At 43.1% G+C, this 19,845-nt stretch overlaps 1 protein-coding gene across 2 annotated transcripts in view; it reads left to right on the top strand.

Annotated features, from left to right (window-relative positions):
• The first annotated feature begins 1,905 nt into the window (after nucleotides 1-1,905).
• The window catches only part of LOC116978890 (sestrin-3-like), a 58,578-nt gene continuing 40,638 nt past the window's right edge, over nucleotides 1,906-19,845 (top strand). For both annotated transcript variants that reach the window (XM_033030149.1, XM_033030147.1), the window contains exon 1: nucleotides 1,906-2,168. In XM_033030149.1, the coding sequence (XP_032886040.1) occupies nucleotides 2,076-2,168 (93 nt within the window). In that variant the 5' untranslated portion in view covers nucleotides 1,906-2,075. The remainder of the gene's footprint in view (nucleotides 2,169-19,845) is intronic.

Genomic DNA, 19,845 nt, shown 5'->3' with positions numbered 1-19,845 from the left:
TATGAGGGATACATATTACTGTTCTTGCTTCAGTCCCATACAGACCTCCTCCCTTGCCTGATAGATATATTAATGGTGCTTCCTGAACATGATCCTGAACACATCATCAGTGATGTGATCTGGGGTCATTGGGTGTTTCGGGCCTTTCAACATCGGACACCCTCACCCAGGCGACCCAGCCGTGGTTGATCAGACCACGACTTGTGTTCAGGTGGCATTCGCTCCTCCCCATGGACCTCTTCTCCTGATCCAGAGCCATCTCGAGGCCTTCTCCGCTGCCTCTGTGGTGTTCTTGATGGCTCTTCTCCTCTCCATTCCGTTGATGCCCAGTGCACTCAAGGCTTTGTAGAGCGATTGCCCTGCAAAACATCTGCAGCCAACCTTGATGGTCACACACCTTGCCTTCCAGCCCTGCTTGCGGCAGTCTATGACCAGCTCTTCATACTTGGTCGACGTCCTCGTCGAACTGATGGCAGACTGCTGTCGAACCTTTGACTCGAACCTTCTCCGGAGATCTGTTCTGAGGGACTAGGGACTACATATATATATATATATATATATATATCTGTTCTGAGGGACTAGGGACTACATATATATATATATATATATATATATATATATATACAAATACATACACACACAAAAAAACACAATCATAGTGCAAGAATAATAATAAATATAGTATATGTAGTTCACAGCTTATTTGAGGTTGTGATGTTTAATAGCCTAATGGCTGCAGGGAAGTAGCTGTTCCTGAACCTGGACATTCCAGTTTTCAATAGGCTTGGCATCCTGCATTCCACCTTCTCAGACATTCTCTTTCTTCCTTCAATCTTAAAACACACTTGTGTTCCACATTTTCCCCCCACTTCTGCTGAAAGGTCATCAACCTGAAATGTTATTTCTGCTTCTCTCTTCACAAATGCTGACTTACCCAATGAATATCAACAGCACTTCTTTTCTGCATGAACTCGATGAGCTGTCCAATATCAAGAGTGGTGTTCACACAAAATGCTGGACTAACTCAGCGGGACAGGCAGCATCTCTGGAGAGAAGGAATGGGTGACGTTTCGGGTTGAGACCCTTCTTCAGACTGAATGGTGTCGATATCAAGAGTGGCGTTGGTGGTTGGACCAAACTGGCTATTGTGTTTCCTGCAAAACTGCAGTGACCACACCTCAAATGTATCTCAGCAGTTTTAAGGTAGCCAAAAGTGCTGGAGAAACTCAGCGGGTCAGCGGGTGCAGCAGCATCTATGGAGCGAAGGAAATAGACAACGTTTCAGGCCGAAACCCTTCTTCAGACTGATGTAGGGTGAGGGGGGCGGGGAGAAGAAAGGAGAAAGGAAGAGGAGGAGCCCGAGGGCTGAGGGAGTAAAACTGTCTTCAGAGGGAGGAGGAGAACTTCTTCAAAGTAGGTATACCTTGAGGAGATTTCGCAGTGGAGTAGACAAAGTGTTTAAGAAGGAACTTCAGATGCTGGAAAATCTATTAAAGTGCCTGGAAGTATTTGGACGATCGTGCAAGGTAACTGATAGTGATTTCTCTTGCACCAGAAATAAATGCTGTAATTTCTGGTGTTCCTTCACACACACACACAATACATTACAGCAAAATTATCTTTGCAAACTTTGTTCAACATCAGCAAAATGAAGATCCAAGTTTTTCACATCTTGGGGCGTGAAGTCTCAGCAGGTTGAGTGGAGTTGGAGCAAAAGTGGAAGGAATCCACTTGCATGGAGACAAACCCTGTCTCTGAGCCTTGGAGCAACTTCATCACAGCCGCCAATGCTGATTGGCTGGCGGGCCTCCAGCTGCCCGCCTTGTGATTGGCCCGCGCCGCCGCTTCCCCTTGGATACAGGGGCGGCCCGCTGATTGGCCATTGGCCGGGCCCGGGGGCCGCGGTGAGTTGAGTGACAGCAGCGCGCTCCCGGGGAGGCTGCTGTGTCCTGACTTGCACGGAGCGCAGCGCAGCTCAGCTCAGCGCCGGCTTTGCGGGACAAAGCCCCGGCTCCAGCAGCAGCCACCACCGCACCGTGCATCCAGCTACCACTCCACCACTCCATGCAAAGAAAATGATCATCAGCATCAGCGAGGAAAACGACAGGAGCCCAGAGAACATGGCAGCGGGGGAATATTTAAACCGCTGTCAGAGGATCTCCAGACAGGTAACTGTGCAAAAAAACAATATAGATATGAACAAAGGGAACAGCAGAGTAAACAGCAGCACCCTGTACATGCAGATTGGACTAGTGACAGGGGAAGGGAGCCGCTAACCACTTCAACATAACAAATTAATTCAACATTCATGTGTTCTTGCATATCTTTCATTTGCACCATTGAGTCCGGCGACTTGGGGGAAAAAGATCATTGCAACTTGTTTTTGCCCGTTATGAATTTGCGATTTTCTTTCTTGTCAAGACGTGTCTTGTTTTTTTACCCCCGGTGCAATGCTGCTTTTCGCCTACCTCTCTTTAAAAAATATTTTTTTAATGTTTGTGTGATTTTCAAATGCAAAGGTGCAGTGGAAAAAAAGGTGCATTTGCCTGCTGAACCGATCTATGTGTTGAATTATAAAGTGAATGTGTGATTCACTGGGTTGCAAAACTTCGCAACAATTCTTGTGAAAGGTTATTGTAACTGTTTTTGTTCCCTCCTTCACCTCCCCCCAGTCGACATTAATTGTGTATAAATTAGTGGAAATCTTCTCCATTAAGTGCATCCACGGTTCTCGGTTGCATTTAGCATTACGTTAGCCAATTCAAGTATGATTGCAAACATAAAAATAGTCATTCTAAAATTACAGCACTGCAAATTCCACCGCATCAGTGTGTTAAGTAGTGATCCGAGATAGCAAACATGTCTGTGTTGCTTATTTTAAATATTCCAATTCATTTTTGGTCAGGAACATGATCCCTATTGTAATGCCACCATCCTTTGAGATTCGACTCAAATGCAATCGGTTTACATCATCTCTTTGCATTTTCTCTCTTTTTGCTGTAAAGAAAGCATTTGGCCAACATCGATGCCAATCAAAGTTGTTTTTCTCTTCCAGCCGCGCCCGCAGTGTGTGTTCAGCCAGGGCAGGGGGCGCTCCTGCTAAGGATCTGCTTGTTTACATCATTGCTGGGCTTATTCCAGGCTCCTTTGTGATTTCACTTCAAGCTGCAGAGATCCCCTTTCAACCTGCCAAATTCTGCCATTCCGAATCACCCACTGACAAACGCATCTGTATGCAGATTGATTTGTAAAGATGGACAAATAGATCTATTGTTGCAACACAATTGCATTTTTTTTTAACTGAAAAGAGGAAAAATTCCTGGAATTAAATTATTGACTGCTGAGAAGTGACATCAGTGAGACAAAGCCTTATTTTTTTCTCCTTTGCTGCACATTTACATGTTTGTAATCAGACAAGGAAAAACATGCGTCAGTACTTTAAACCACTCATTAATGTTGGTGGTGTCTGTTAGGATTACTTTTCCTTCATTTGCCTTTCAACTTACCTGTTATTCATTTTTTCATCCTTTGTGCTTACACAGCGATAGCTCTCTCAACAGATTTTTTTTTTGTCTTGCAAGCTTGTCACAAATGGAATCGACAATTTGAAAAAAAAAATGCTGTTTTCTTATCAAATGGCATCCATGACTTTTAGTATTAGATCCATTATTATGCATAAACCACTGCTCCTGTTCTTCTATGAAAGGTTTCCAGCTGAATCAAAGCTCTGGTAAAGTATTGAAGCTTCCTTCACAGCCTCTTTAGTGGGTCATGCTGATTCATATTACCACGGGTCCTGATTTGGCCTGGACAGTCCAGTCTATATCAGCCGAATGATCTAATTTTTAACATGAAAATGGGGCCAAAACTGTCCTTTATTAAATCATTACTACTTTCTATTTCTTAGCAGTTCGAAGTATTAAAGTTTTCTGTGAACTTTTATCCAAGCAGACACCCATCTATCCACCAGACATTTATCCAATTTTAGGTTGTTTGGAAATTGTTTGTGTATTTTATTAATGCGTTTCAGCAGTCTGGGTTTAGATCCGTTTGCAAGGGCCAAAGCACCTGAAAAGAAACAAAACCGGGTAAAGATGTATGGGTGCTATTGTCCAACTTGGAGCCCATTGTTCAAACTCCAAACCAAATGCAATTGTGCTCCTGTTTAAAGGCCCTCAATTGGATTGGAGGAGAAAAGTATCAGATCATAATCTTGACGCTTTGAAGCAAATGCTGTCATCAATGGAAACAGTTTCTGCACATCTCGACTGTAATTGAAATCACTGCATTACTGTTCTCCCTCCCTGAAATTGTAATTCAGTTCCCAATTACAATTCCCTTACTTTCCTGTGACTCTTCCCTTATTACTAGATTAGTGCATCTTTTGCAAAATTTCCTCTTCAGTTTTTTAAGGTGCTGACTCATGGTGCTTCTGTGGGACGCTGAGTCTTCTGGTATCTCGAGTAAATGACTGTTCTTTACTAGTGATCTTTTAAAACTGTTGGGACGTCGAGATCATCACCTAATCTAATGTTCATGCAGCATTCATTGGTGTAAACATTTCTACGGGACCACTAATTAACTAACTCTACCATTCCCATTTGATGGGCACTTGTGATGATTGTTATGTTCTAATTGTTGGCCACAATGAGTACAGCAATTCTGGATGCCCTACCCCTGAAGTAGTGTTGAGGTATTATGAGACCGTTGAGGTATTATGAGACCCTTTATCTCCAACAAGATCAAGGTTGTAGTCTTACTCTGAGGATTCTAGTCATTACTGTCTGTGTAGCTCAAGACAGTGCAGGAGAAGCAATAATTGCCTCAACTAATAATAATCCAAATCCTATGCTCCAATTGCACTCCAATCATATTTGCATACTGAGATTTTGTTTACTGCAGTGATCTTGGATGGGATCTGTTGGTAAGCTGGTGTTAAGCCTGCTGTGGCAGTAAGTACACACAAATCAAATTTTGTGCAATTTTGTGATTATTTGCAAACCACATTCATCTAATAATGTCCAATTTTTGACCAAGGCAAAACATTCCTGTTCAGAATGAGACTGGATGTTGTAATAAGAATCTCCAGGTACACAAGAGGTATCTTTGACTTGGCTGAATAATTGGTGCTCATCCTTCCTACTGTTGTAAGAAACCGATAGATGAATATGTAATAAACAGTTTAGCTACATTCACTAATGAGATAAATATTTTACCTACCAGAAGTAAAGGTGGAGCATCAAACTAGGTGAATTTTGTGGAGGAGAAGCCATGGTTTTTTTCACTATTATTAAAGACGAAGCAAGGAAGCGATGGGTCTTATAATCAGCTTGCTTGTAGGTCAAAGCAGATGAATGACCATCAGGAGGTATACGGAGTATTACAAATTACCATCTCAAGGTCTTTCAAAGCAGGCCATTAATAAAGGTTCATGGAAAAAATGTGGCAGTATGTTAATCGTGAAGGGCTGGAGGGATATTGAGAAGAATTGATGATTGGAAAAAATGAAGCAGGTTCCAACATGATAAGAAAGGAAGATGCCTGTTATCGCCTTCCAGTTCTGGTAAGTTTTCCCTCAGAGTCTGGAGCCACTTATGGTGTAGATTACCATGATGTGGACAACATTTAGATCGAATGTGAACATTTTATCATTGCACAAAGTCAGGTTGACAAAGTTAGATGTCGTCATTAGCAACTTCAAGAATGCTTCTCAAATTATACATCAAAGTTCATATATTTATAAGTTATTTACACATTCATCCTTACATAGATCATTCCTATTTCTGACCTCCTCCACTATTGAAACTTCATATGAAAATAGTATCAAAGTGAAAATGGAGAAATTTAAGAGAGGGTGGATGCCAGTGCCATTTAACCTCCTTAGCAACATGGAGCAGGAAAGGACAATGTTGGGACACTGTAAGCTTAGTTGCCTGATGCTGTACCGAGTCACCTCATCATAGATTGGGGCCTTCTCCTTGGTGCCATAGAATTGTGAAAGGACCTGACAGCCACGGGGATCATGAGTTCTTCGGCTCAATTTCCAGGATCCTTTCTCTCGTCTTGAGAAGTTGAAGGGTGAGGAGTGCACCACTTCTTCAGAGCATTGCAAATGTTTTTGAATGTTCTGTAGACCTTATGCACCATGTATGGCCTCACACTCCTGATCATTTTAGTCTGTGTCAGATAGAAACATAGAAAATAGGTGCAGGAGTAGGCCATTCGGCCCTTCGAGCCTGCACCGCCATTCAATATGATCATGACAGATCATCCAACTCAGTATCCTGTACCTGCCTTCTCTCCATACCTCCTGATCCCTTTAGCCACAAGGGCCACATCTAACTCTTAAATATAGCCAATGGACTGGCCTCAACTACCTTCTGTGGCAGAGAGTTCCAGAGATTTACCACTCTCTGTGTGAAAAATGTTTTTCTCATCTTGGTCCTAAAGGATTTCCCTTTTATCCTTAAACTGTGACCCCTTGTCCTGGACTTCCCCAACATCGGGAACAATCTTCCTGCATCTAGCCTGTCCAACCCCTTAAGAATTTTGTATGTTTCTATGACCCCCCCCTCAATCCTCTAATTTCTAGCGAGTACTTGCGAGATGCCCCACAGAGTCCAATTTGTGATTGGCATGGTTTAGTGCTCCACGTAAGATAGACACAAAAAGCTGGAATAACTCAGCGGGACAGGCAGCATCTCTGGAGAGAAAGAATGGGTGACGTTTCTGGTCAAGACCCTTCATCGGACTGAAAGTCGCGGGAAAAGGAAATAGGAGATATCGATGATGATATAGAGAGATACAGAACAATGAATGAAAGATATGCAAAAAAGTAACGATGATGAAGGGAACGCTCCACTTGATTTTCTGATTCGGCAAGGCTGGGTTGATAGATTTTGGGGAAACATACAAATCCCACTTTGGGTGATACATAATTTATCATTCTTTTGGTTTAATGGCCTTCCCCTCAACGGTGTAAATCAAAGTGTTTACAACAAGACCTATACATAAAATAGTTGACCAAAGACCACCTGATGTTACATATGTAAAAAAACACCAATTATGATTTACTTTTGCACAAGTCGCACAAAAATCCTTTTTACTGCCATTAATTAATAAGCGACATTAATTTCGCTGGCCTTGATGGCTGATGATCAGCCGCGTGGGCATCCATGAATAGGGGCAACTTCCAACTCAAATTAATCTTTGCATATAGCCCTTTTCTTTCTCTCTTGATACTGTACTATGTTACATGGAAGAGTACTGCACAGGAACATGCCTTTCAGCCCATAATATCCATGCCCAACATGATGGCAAGGACGTGAAAGGACCTGACAGTCAGTCTGAAGAAGGGTTTCGGCCCGAAACGTCGCCTATTTCCTTCGCTCCATAGATGCTGCTGCACCCGCTGAGTTTCCCCAGCAATTTTGTGTACCTTCGATATTCCAGCATCTGCAGTACCCTTTTGAACATGATGGCAAGTCTAATCTCCTCTTGCCTCCATGTGATCAACTGCATATCCATGTGCCTATCTAAAGGCCTCTTGAATAGATTCATAAGTGATAGGAGCAGAATTAGACCATTCGGCCCATCAAGTCTCTGCCATTCTATCATGGCTGATCTATCCATCTCAACCCCACTCCCCTGCCTATAGCCCCTGACACCTGTAAATATCACTAACGTATCTGCCTCCACCACCATCCCTGCCAATGCTTTTCAGGCACCCATCACTCTCAACCCATGTTCGCCCAACCACTCATTAGAGCCAATAAGATATTTTGAAAAATGAACCATCGATCTTGCAAGTTTTGTTTCACGTGTCGTTAAGCAGTAAGTCAATTGTGCCTCAAATAATTGAGTCCTTCGGTGATTTTTATTTCCAAAATCTTTTACATTTACATCGAACTTTGTCACTGCAGCTAAACTGTTGCATCAATCTCAGCAGCTAAAATCCTAAACCTGCAGGTTGCTGAATATTTCATGGGGATTTCTTCTGTTCCATATATAGGTGGGAGGAGTTTTTACAGAAAATGGCAGTTTGCCTATCTTCAATAAAATCGACTCCTTAATCACTGACATGCCAGAAACTAATAACTGCTTAAGTCCAAACCTGTGGCAGCAAACTGTACTTGCAAACTTGCAAGTCCCTGGTGCACAGACAGGATTAAACAATGTATTCAACCCTTGCATTTAGTCCACATTGGGAGTCCACTATTGGAAGTATCTGGTGCAGTTAGCAAATGTTGCTTAAAAAGTCTTTAGCATCATGAAACAGGAAGCAGTGGGAAAATAGGCCACTGTCCGACAAGCTTGCTCTCTCAATCAGTAAGATCATTGTTGATCCAGAGGATTGGTAGGCCTGGGCAATGTCTTACTAAGCCAAGTGATGTCCAACAAGCTGAGATCTCCACAAGGGCACGGGTCGGCACTGTGAAGGAACATAAGAGAACTATTTAAAGTTTCTACGGCATTTCGTGTGTCATAAAATACATAAAGTGCTGGAGTAACTCTGTGGGTCTGGCAGCATCTCTAGAGAACATGGATAAGTAATGTTTCCAGTCAGGACCTTTCATCAGAAGAAGGGGCCCACCGTAAAAAGCCACCGATCCATGTTCTCCAGAGATGCTGTCTGTCCCACTGAGTTACTCCAGCACTTTGTGTCTTTTTTTGTATAAACCAGCATTTGCAGTTCCTCGTATCTCGTATTCCAGTTGATGTGTTTTCTTAAACCAGTTCAGCCACTAACCAGATGTAATAAATACAATGGCTCAACTTTCGATGGTAAGATTGAACTTGTAATCCCAAACTTGTCAAGCAGGAGCACAAGCTCCCATGTGCTCTCATTACCAAATAGCCTAATGACATATTCTTTGTTTTATTCAATTGCTTTGTCAGTTAACCAGTTGGCAGTTGGATAAATAGCAATGTCATTGTGAGCTTTGCAAGTACAGGGAAGTAATTGAAACAGTTATGCCATTTATACATTAACGTGTCCTTGAGTGTTTATGTATCTGGTGGCAAATGAAATTGGTGGCTTGGGAGTAGACTGATCATGTGCTTTAATTCACCAAGTCTGTGAGGCGGAATATTTAACCTGTAAAACTTGCATCTGTATTATCGTTTTGCAACAGTGCGCAATTAAATTAAGGAATACAGGCACCTTTAAGTATTCCATGCACAGGAATAAATGTCTGTCTGTATTTGCCATCTGTGTGACTTTACTAATCTATATACCAGGATATGAATTGTATTTGAAATAGATCTTATTATGCCTTCAAGTTTGAACAAACAGCATCACTGCACATCATGTATTCACATGGTGTAAAAGAGCACATTTAAAATATACCTGTAAGTTGTGTAAAAATGAAATGATTAACCGGAGTTATCCAGTTCAGTGCACATTGAAATATTCATTTTGACAAATTACTCAGATCTACTGCTCATAGGCACACTGGAATCAGTTTGGATCTTTGTGTTGTTTGTACTTTTAGTTAAAAGCTTGTGGCTAAGATGCCTTGACATTGACCATTTGACTTCCAGTGTATGTACAGTGCCCTCCATAATGTTTGGGACAACGGCCCTTCATTTATTTATTTGCCTCCACAATTTGAGATTTGTAATAGAAAAAAAATCACATGTGGTGAAAGTGCACATTGTCAGATTCTAACAAAGGTCATTTTTATTCATTTTGGTTTCACCATGTAGAAATTACAGCTGTGTTTATACATAGAGTACACCCCCAATTTCAGGGCACCATACTGTTTGGGACACATGGCTTCACGGGTGTTTGTAATTGCTCAGGTGTGTATAATTGCCTCCTTAATGCTCTCAGCACCTAGTCTTTCCTCCAGTCTTTCCATCACCTTTGGAAACTTTTATTGCTGTTTGTCAACATGAGGACCAAACCATCTCTGTTTATTTATTTATTTATTTATTTATTTTTATTAGACGAAATTGTACAGAGATAAAACATTCGGCATCTAAAATTATACAATTATTGTACGGCTTCATTTTTAACCTTATGAAAATAGAAAAAGAAAAGAGAAAGAAAACAAGAAAGAAAAAAAAATAGAAAGTGAAAAGATAGATCAAAAAAGAACAAAAGAAAGTCCCCTAAACTACCAAAGTAGTGTGGCAGAAAGATATAGAAATGAGAAAAAAGAAAAAGAAAGGTGGAGATATACTTTGCCTCTCGTCCGTCCCCCCCGCCCACCTCACCCAACCCAGCATCAGATTTAAATTTGTGTTGCACCATGCTATTGTTGTAAGAATTCGGTAAAGGGTGTCCATGTCTTAAGAAATTGATCTGTTTTTTTCCGCCAAGACAAGCCTAATGTTTTCCAAATGTAGTGTCTCGGACATGTTGGTGATCCACTGAGGACCAACGTTGTGCCAATGAAAGTCAAGGAAGCCATTATGAGACTGAGAAACAAGAATAAAACTGTTAGAGACATCAGCCTACATTAGGCTTACCAAAATCAACTGTTTGGAACATCTTTAAGAAGAAAGAGAGCACTGGTGAGCTTACTAATCGCAAAGGGACTGGCAGGCCAAGGAAGGCCTCCACAGCTGATGACAGACGAATTCTCTCTATAATAAAGAAAAATCCCCAAACACCTGTCCGACAGATCAGAAACACTCTTCAGGAGTCAGGTGTGGATTTGTCAATGACCACTGTTCGCAGAAGAGTTCATGAACAGAAATACAGAGGCTACACTGCAAGATGCAAACCACTGGTTAGCCACAAAAATAGGATGGCCAGGTTACAGTTTGCCAACACTTATTTAAAAGAGTAACCACAGTTCTGGAAAAGGGTCTTGTGGACAGATGAGACAAAGATTAACTTGTATCAGAGTGATGGCAAGAGCAAAGTATGGAGGAGAGTAGGAACTGCCCAAGATCCAAAGCATACCATCTCATCTGTGAAACAGGGTGGTGGAGGTGTTATGGCCTGGGCATGTATGGCTGCTGAAGGTACTGGCTCACTTATCTTCATTGATGATACAACACCTGATGGTAGTAGCATAATGAATTCTGAAGTGTATAGACACATCCTATCTGCTCAAGTTCAAACAAATGCCTCAAAACTCATTGGCCGGAGGTTCATTCTACAGCAAGACAGTGATCCCAAACATACTGCTAAAGCAACAAAGGAGTTTTTCAAAGCTAAAAAATTGTCAATTCTTGAGTGGCCAAGTCAATCATCCGATCTGAACCCAATTGAGCATGCCTTGTATATGCTGAAGAGAAAACTGAAGGGACTAGCCCCCAAAACAAGCATAAGCTAAAGATGGCTGCAATACAGGCCTGGCAGAGCATCACCAGAGAAGACATCCAGCAACTGGTGATGTCCATGAATCATAGACTTCAAGCAGTCATTGCATGCAAAGGATATGCAACAAAATACTAAACATGACTACTTTAATTTACATGACATTGCTGTGTCCCAAACATTATGGTGCCCTGAAATGGGTATAAACACAGCTGTAATTTCTACATGGTGAAACCAAAATGTATAAAAATGGCCTTTATTAAAATCTGTTAATGTGCACTTTAACCACATGTGATTTTTTTTTTTTTTCCTTTTACAAATCTCAAATTGTGGAATACAGAGGAAAATAAATCAATGATGGTTCTTTGTCCCAATCATTATGGAGGGCATTGTAGCTGTTGAGTTAATCTGGTACTTACTAGTAGCTATGTGATATTTCTGTCTGAATCTGAATAGGCCTGGAGAACTTGATAACGAGATGTCTTTCATTGGTAGTGGAGAGCTGAGTGTTAAAAAGTCGTGCCTTCAAGATCACCTTCACACTCGGGCCTGCTTAGATATAATGACATTAAGACTGTGCAATCTATAAAGGAATTTGCCAACTTTCCTCCCCCCCCCCATTGACATTAAGTTACAGTTTAACCAAAAGTTCCAGTGTTATTTTCACATCATGGTTCTTGCTGTGTCTAAACTGAAACTTTAAAATCCAAAACCATTGAAAGTGTATTAAGTGAAGGGAAAACAGAACTTATCAGAAACAAGCTGTTGGTGGAATTCAGTAGGTCAGGCAACATCTGTGGAGGGAAGTATGCAGTTGACCTGAAATTTCTTCCACAGATGCTGCCTGACCCGCTGAATTCTTCCAGTGGTTTAGTTTAGAGCAGTGCTTCTTAAACTGGTGAATGGTTCACCCAAGGACAAATGATATTATTTTGGGGTGAATGAAGGGCGAATGACTTAATTTATTCAGATATTTGTATTCATTTTTTTTCTATACTTAAAAAAGGCATTGCAATTAAAGTGGTTAGTAAGCTCTTAGTGTTTTTAATGGCAGTGGAGCTGGAGATTTGATATGGGTTTTTTTTTTCTCTACTCATGGTTTTCTAATTTCAAAGTAGCGGGATATTTCCCAAATTAATTGCAGTTTTAGGGAAGACCAGACGAGCTAGTGGGACCATAAATTTATGAATGGCAACGCTGGAGGATCGCCGTCGGCAACTGTTGAGCTGTAACTTTACTTTGTGTAGCAATTTACATACTCCATGGTTTTTTGAGCTAGTTTTCCAAGAAAAAAACTGCAGTAATCAAAGCTCGAAAGGGTAGCCCTGGCACTCAGTTCTATGCCGCAGGGAGGGACGTTATTACGTGATGAGCTGGCACCAAGTCTCTCTGCCTAGTTTATCTTATCTGCCCCTGTGGTACCCAGGTCAGCCAAAGGCTGTAGATATCTGAGCAAAGGATTATCTCAGTAGCAACATGTGTTGCCATACAGTCATGTAGCATGGATACAGTCCTTGCCTGCCCAATCACACTCTGTAGCCCTGGCCCTTGAGTCCTGGTATCATCCTTGTAATGCCTCGTAGCAATCCTGTGCACGGTGGCTCAGTGGTAGAGTTGCTGCCTTACAGTGCCAGAGACGGGTTTGATCCTTACTACGGGTGTTGCCTGTACGGAGTTTGTACGTTCGTCCGTGACCTGCGTGGGTTTTCTCAGGGATCACCGGTTTCCTCCCACACTCCAAAGATATACGGTGTGTAGGTTATTTGGCTTGGTACAAATGGAAATTGTTCCTTGATGTGTGTAGAATAATGTTAGGGATCACTGGTCGGTGGGTCGAAGGGCCTGTTTCCACTCTGTATCTCTAAGCTAAACCAAACAAAATATTTTCTGTCCCCTTTCCAGCTTAATGGCAACTTTTCTCCAGCAGAGGTGACCAAAACTGAACACAATACTCCTACTGCAATCTAATTTCTGCAGTGAGCCATTTAAAGTCGACTTGAGTAAGTGGACTCTATGTGGAGGAGCTGTCTAAAAAACAAAGGAATAACTTGCTAGGTGATGGAGGCAACAGGGGTGAAAAAAGATGCAAAACCTTATTTGAGTTTGTGTAAGTTATTTGACTGGGCTTTGATGAAATGTTGAGAGAGCAGAATTTGCAGTTGTATGCTACCAGGTTAATTGGCTTGGTATAAGTGTGAATTGTCCCCAGAGTGTGTAGAATGTTAGTGTGGGGGGATCGCTGGTCGGTGCGGACTCGGTGGGCCGAAGGGTCTGTCTCCGCACTGTATCCCTATACTAAACAAGAGTTTTAAGGTAAAGAACGATTTTTACAAAACAATAGCTGGAGAGAGCAGGTTTGTTTGCTGTGAGGAAGGGAACATTAAGAAGTGTTTGAGATGTTGATATTTGATGAGATGAACAGTGGTTGTGAATATTGGGGGTGAGGAATTGATTTGATGTGGATTCTTATGAGTGAGGTAAGTGAACTGAGTCATTGAAAATGAGGTCGCCTATAAAAATTGGGGAGGTTTTTGAATGGAACCGTGGCAGATATGGAGACTAGATATCAAATAATGGTCTGAGACCTTGCCTTAGGGTGAGATTACAGAGCGCTTAAATAAACAGCATTACAGAGAGCAGAAGCAATTTGTGAAATGTAATGGTGAGGTTATGTGGCCATGCTGTGGGTGAGGGAGCTGATGGGAGAGTGACAAGATTGAACAAGGCAAAAGTTTCTGAATTTCTTTAGTCAGAGGGTGGTGAATCTGTGGAATTCATTGCCCCGGAAGGCCGCGGAGGATAATTTAATGGCAGAGATAGATAGATTCTTGATTAGTACGGGTGTCAGGGATTATGGGGAGAAGGAGGGAGGGTTGGATTGGTAGGGAAAGATAGATCAGCCATGATTGAATGGCAGAGTAGACTTGATGGGCCGAGTGGCCTGATGCTGCTCCTATCACTTATGAACATGGACTTATGAAAAATGTCATTGCCCCAAGGGAAGTGTGAAATTTAAAGGAGATTAAAATCACTATTAATGTAGAATTCTTTAGAATAAAGGTGATTGGGGGAAAAAAGAGAGGCCATGTCAAACCAGGTTTATTGCCATGTGCACGTGTGGAATGTTACAGGAACAATTAATTTCTTGCTTGCAGCAGTATCACGCATTGTGGAGTTGGACAACAAAGTGAATCTGTAGGTATTTGTGACCGATTTGAGCCGTGCTTACACACAGAGTCGTGGATGTAAAAAGAGTAGAGCAGGGGGCTAAGCATGCAGCCCTGAGGTGCATCTATGTTGGTGGTCAGTGAGGAGGAGATGTTGTCTAACATACAGGACCACGAGGCTGCAGAGAGTAACATAGTTACTTATCTTCACTGAATGAGGTCTTCTGACCAGGAAGACGAGGATCCAATGGCAAGAGAAGATAAGGAGTCCCAGGTCTTGGAGATTATTACTAAGTTTGGAGAGGATGATTGTGTTGAATGCCAAGCCGTGGTTGATAAGCAGCATCCTGACCTATGTCTTCCTGTTAATCAGATGGTCCAGAGTAAAGTGGAGAGCCAGTGAGATGGCATCTGTGTTGTCCTGTTGTGGCGATAGGCAACTTGACATGGATCCAGGTTATTTCTGAAGCAGGAATTGATTCATGCCATAACCACCTTCATTACAGTGGATGTAGGTGGTACTGGATGGTAGTCATATAGGTAGGTCGCCATGCCCCTGGGCACCAATACAGTAGATGCCCCTTTGAAGTAGGAGGTTTCCTCAGACTGCAGAATGAAGAGTTTGAAAATGTCTTTGAATACTCCAGCCATTTGGTCTACACAGGTGTTTACCACCAGCCAGGTACGCCACCTAGTCCAGGTACACCGTCTGGGCCAGCTGCCTTCAAGAGGGATATTTATCTTGATGGATGCTCTCACGTTAGCCTCCGAGAGGGAGATCAGAAAGATATGGTTATCTGCTTGGGCATTGACACTGAGTGCGCACAAAGCTGCCTGTTAAACTTGCTGCCTGAGTTTCAATTGTATTGACTCCAGTGGAATTCAATTTTGGCCCGCTTTGTGTAATGGGATCCTGAACCAACTAGGCCTGTTTTGCTGCAGACCGATTTCTCACTCCCAGGATGATGAACGATACGAGTTGCACAATCTGGTGAATTACTCTCCGTGACTTTTGAGGTGACTTGCTGTTTCTTGTTTGTCACGTATCAAAAGCCTGTATATATTTGTTGTTTGTTTAGTAGCGTCAAGTGGCTGAACCTCTGGTGTAGGGAGATATGTTTAACAGCATTGTTAATTCTGAGGTGACAATCTTCGTGAAGGGAAATGGGAATCACAGTGATGATTCTGCCAGAAGTGCTAATCTAATATGCGAGTCAAGTATTTCGCTGTATTCCCAAGATGCTATTAATGTTTGGCCACTTGCCCCGCACTTTAACGGGACCAGGAAGCGTAGTGATTTCAGTGATTCATCTGTACATAATCTGTCTCCTAATGTGCTTATGAGCATGATGTCCCTCATTGTACTTAACCAGTTTTCTATGATGGTAAACTGTGCAGTGGCAGCTGAACGAATAAGTAATATGCTTGCCTTGACTTTGCAGTCCAACTTTCACTTGGGTTACTGAGGTATTTCTCCATTCCATTCTCAGGCAAACTGTAAACCTCTTGCTTTGGGGTCTCTCTCGATTTCATTTGGGTAATATTGTAGCAAGATAATGGATTTGCATACGTCAGATATCCGTGTGGACAACAAAGAACCACTCCATTGGGACAACTCAGCAGATCAGCTTCAAAACGATAGGAGACTGAAGTATCTCAGAACAGAAGACAAAGAATAAAAATGTAGGCCAGTTGGTCAGTCTATGAAGTCTAATATTTACAATGTCATGTAGACATTTATCATGAATGTCTGAGGAAAGACAGTTATCTAAGGCAATAGGTCATATCCCCCGCTGCAGCAAGAGACGAAGATTGCATTGAATGTATTTCAGTCCTGCAAAGGATATGTACTATTTCTCTATATTACCACAATGAGAACACTCTAAATTCATTTAATGTGTGTAATGTGTAGTTTAGCCTAGAGATACAGCGCGGAAAGGGGTTATTCGGCCCGCCGAGTCTGCACCGACCAGCGATCCCCGCACACTAACACTATCCTACATACACACTCTGGACAATTTACACTTATAGAGCCAATTAAGCTACAAACCTTTGTGGGAAAGAACTACAGATGCTGATTTAAATCAAAGATAGACACAAAATGCTGGAGTAACTCAGCGGGACAGGCAGCATCTCTGGAGAGAAGGAATGTGTGATGTTTTGGGTCGAGACCCTTCTTCATTCTGAAACATCGCCCATTCCTTCTATCCAGCGATGCTGCCTATCCTGTCGAGTTACTCCAGCATTTTGTGTCTATCTTCAGTCTGAACAACATTTAGGATTGACTTGCAGGTATCTGAACCCTTCAACACATTCTTAGAAGTAGTGCAGTTGATCTGTGAATCTCTGACTTTATCTCAATACACCCTTCACCGACACTGTCTGCCACAGACCTGTATGCATCAATAATTCATCTTGGCATCATCCAGCTCCAAACACAATCTCTGGAAAGAGCCCAAGCTTGCAAAGGTAGCAGATAGACAAAGGAGGTGAATGACGAGGGCAATGAACTCTAAAGTTGTTATCCATTGAAATATTTTCACACTCTAGACTTGAGCAGGGCCGTGTAAGGTTCCAGTCAAAAGATCCATGAAAATGGCTTGTAGGTGAATCAACTGTGTCTTTAATCATTCTTAAATTTAGCCATGTACTCTGGAAACAAGTGAAGTGAACCGTTAAACTGAGAAATTTATCTCTTCTTTCTCCAATTGCCAATAATCCCTCGTTCAAGCCGTCTATCTTAGACAAGATGTCCATACACTGGGAAAGATTAGGAATTAAAAAACTGGGAGATCTTTATGAGATGGGAACTCTTCTCTCATTTCAAGAATTACAGTCGAAATATCATCTGAAGTAGCCAATACTTTAGATATCTTCAAATACGAGACTATCTGAAATCATATACCCAAGACTATCAATATATGGTTCCTATCACACTAGACAAATCTATCTATATATTACTAAAAGTCCGTTCTTGACCGGTTTTGGCTTTCTGTGCTCCGATTTCCGAGAGAACGCCGCCACCTACGGCCGTCATTTTTGGCCACCTCGCTCAGAGCCCCCCTCCGCCGCATGTGTGCCGAGGATTTTTCCCATCGATGAAAATTGATGAGATATTAATGATTTAACAAAATTCCCCATTCTCTCTGCTGCCCCTGCTGGAGGGAGGGGGAGGGGCTATAAAACCAGGAAGTGGTGTGCCTCAATCAGTCTCTGCAAGTGGTGTGCCTCAATCAGTCTCTGCAAGTGGTGTGCCTCAATCAGAGCTCTGAATAACACTGACAAATGTCTACAGCACTGTGAGTACCCTTAATTTGGTTTGAAAATGAAAATATGGTTAGAGGTAAAAAAGCACTGCCTACAAATGGTTGTTTGGGTTTGGGTTGAAGTAAAAAGGCACTCTCTCCCCCCCCCCCCCCCCTCCCTCTCCTCTTCCCTCCTCCCTCTCCTCTCCCCTCCTCCCTCTCCTCTCCCCTCCTCCCTCTCCTCTCCCCCCCTCCCTCTCCTCTCCCCCCCTCCCTCTCCTCTCCCCCCTCCCTCTCCTCTCCCCCCTCCCTCTCCTCTCCCCCCTCCCTCTCCTCTGCCCCCTCTCATCCTCTCCCCCTCTCCCCCCTCTCCTCCTCTCCTCTCCCACCCCTCTCCTCTCCACCCCCTCTCCTCTCCACCCCCTCTCCTCTCCCCCACCTCTCCACTCCCCCCCTCTCCTCTTCCCCTCCTCTCCCCCCCTCTCCTCTCCCCCCCTCTCCCCTCTTTTTCTCCCCCTTACTCCCCTCCATCCCCTCCCCCACCGTCCCTCCCCTAAACCCCCCTCCCCTCCACACACCCCTACCCCCTTACCTCCACCCTCCCTCCCCCTCCCTGCTCCCCACCTCTCCCCCTCCCCTCATCTCACCCCCCTCTCCTCCCCCTCTCTCCTCCCCCCTCTCTGCTCCCCCTCTCTGCTCCCCCCTCTCTGCTCCCCCCTCTCTGCTCCCCCCTCTCTGCTCCCCCCTCTCTGCTCCCCCCTCTCTGCTCCCTCCTCTCTGCTCCCTCCTCTCTGCTCCCTCCTCTCTGCTCCCTCCTCTCTGCTCCCCCTCTCTCCTCCCCTCTCTCCTCCCCCCTCTCTCCTCTCTCCCTCTCCTCTCTCCTCCCCTCTCCCTCTCCTCTCTCTCTCCCCCTCCCTCCCCCCCTCTCCCTCTCCCTCTCCTCCTATCCCTCTCCTCCTCTCCCTCTCCTCCACTCCCTCTCCCCCTCCTCCGCCTCTCCCTCTCTCTCTCCCCTCCCCCTCTCTCTCCCCTCCTCCCCCTCTCTCTCTCCCCTCCTCCCCTCCATTAGCGTGAGTGCAGGGGGGGGGGTTGTTAGTGTGTGACGCTGCATGCCGCCTCCCCCCCCACAACCGCACATTGGGGGAACAGACCCAACGGGTCTGCACTTGGTCTAGTGTATGAATAGAAACTCGGATTCAAACAAGTTAATATCATACCTTTATAAAACCCTTTTAAATATACAAACCCCATCGTCGGAAGTAATTAGACGAGCTTGGGAAGATGAACTCGGCCTAACAATTTTAAAAGACAGATGGGAGGAAAGTCTTCTATACATACACAACTGTTCTCTTAACGTTAGGCAATCGCTAATACAATTTAAAATACTGCACAGACTATTATTCAAAGTCTAAACTGAATACGATCTTCCCAAATGTTTCTCCTATTTGTGATAAATGTCTCCTTCAGGAAGCAACTATAACCCATTCTTTTGCCTCTTGTATAAAGTTACATAATTTCTGGAGAGGAATTTAACACTTAAAATAAAATTGTACCCCGACACTGAACTGTTCACTCTAGGTATGTCAGAAGCCTGTTCTGAGCTAACATTATTTCAAAGACGTTTCCTTAATTGTGGCCTGATAACGGCGAAAAAACTAATACTTAAATTTTGGAAAAACACATCAGTCCCTACTGTTAAGATGTGGATTACAAACATGTCCAAGACATTACATCATGAAAATATTAGACTTGTCTTGGCAGAAAAACCAGATCATTTTTTCAAGACATGGACACCCTTCACCGAATTCTTACAAGGATAGTATGGCGCAACACAACTTTGGATTTAAATCCAACTATGGGTTGGGTGAGGTGGGTGGGGAGGGGGACGAGAGGCAGGTATATCAACACTTTTTTCTCTCTTTTTCTTTTTCTTTTTTTACTTTTTCTTTCTTTTATCCACTCTTTAGCTACACAACTTTGGTAGTCTAGGGGTCCTATATCCACGCTTTAGCTACACAGCTTTGGTAGTCTAGGGGTCCTATATCCACGCTTTAGCTATACTATTTTGGTAGTCTAGGGGTCCTATATCCACGCTTTAGCTACACTATTTTGGTAGTCTAGGGGTCCTATCTTTGCACCTCTGACTTTTCCTCTCTTG

The sequence above is a fragment of the Amblyraja radiata genome, chromosome 12 (assembly GCF_010909765.2).
Source record: "Amblyraja radiata isolate CabotCenter1 chromosome 12, sAmbRad1.1.pri, whole genome shotgun sequence".
Taxonomy (NCBI): domain Eukaryota; kingdom Metazoa; phylum Chordata; class Chondrichthyes; order Rajiformes; family Rajidae; genus Amblyraja; species Amblyraja radiata.
Note: the sequence above shows the minus strand (reverse complement) of the source record. Positions and strands in the feature narration are given on the sequence as shown.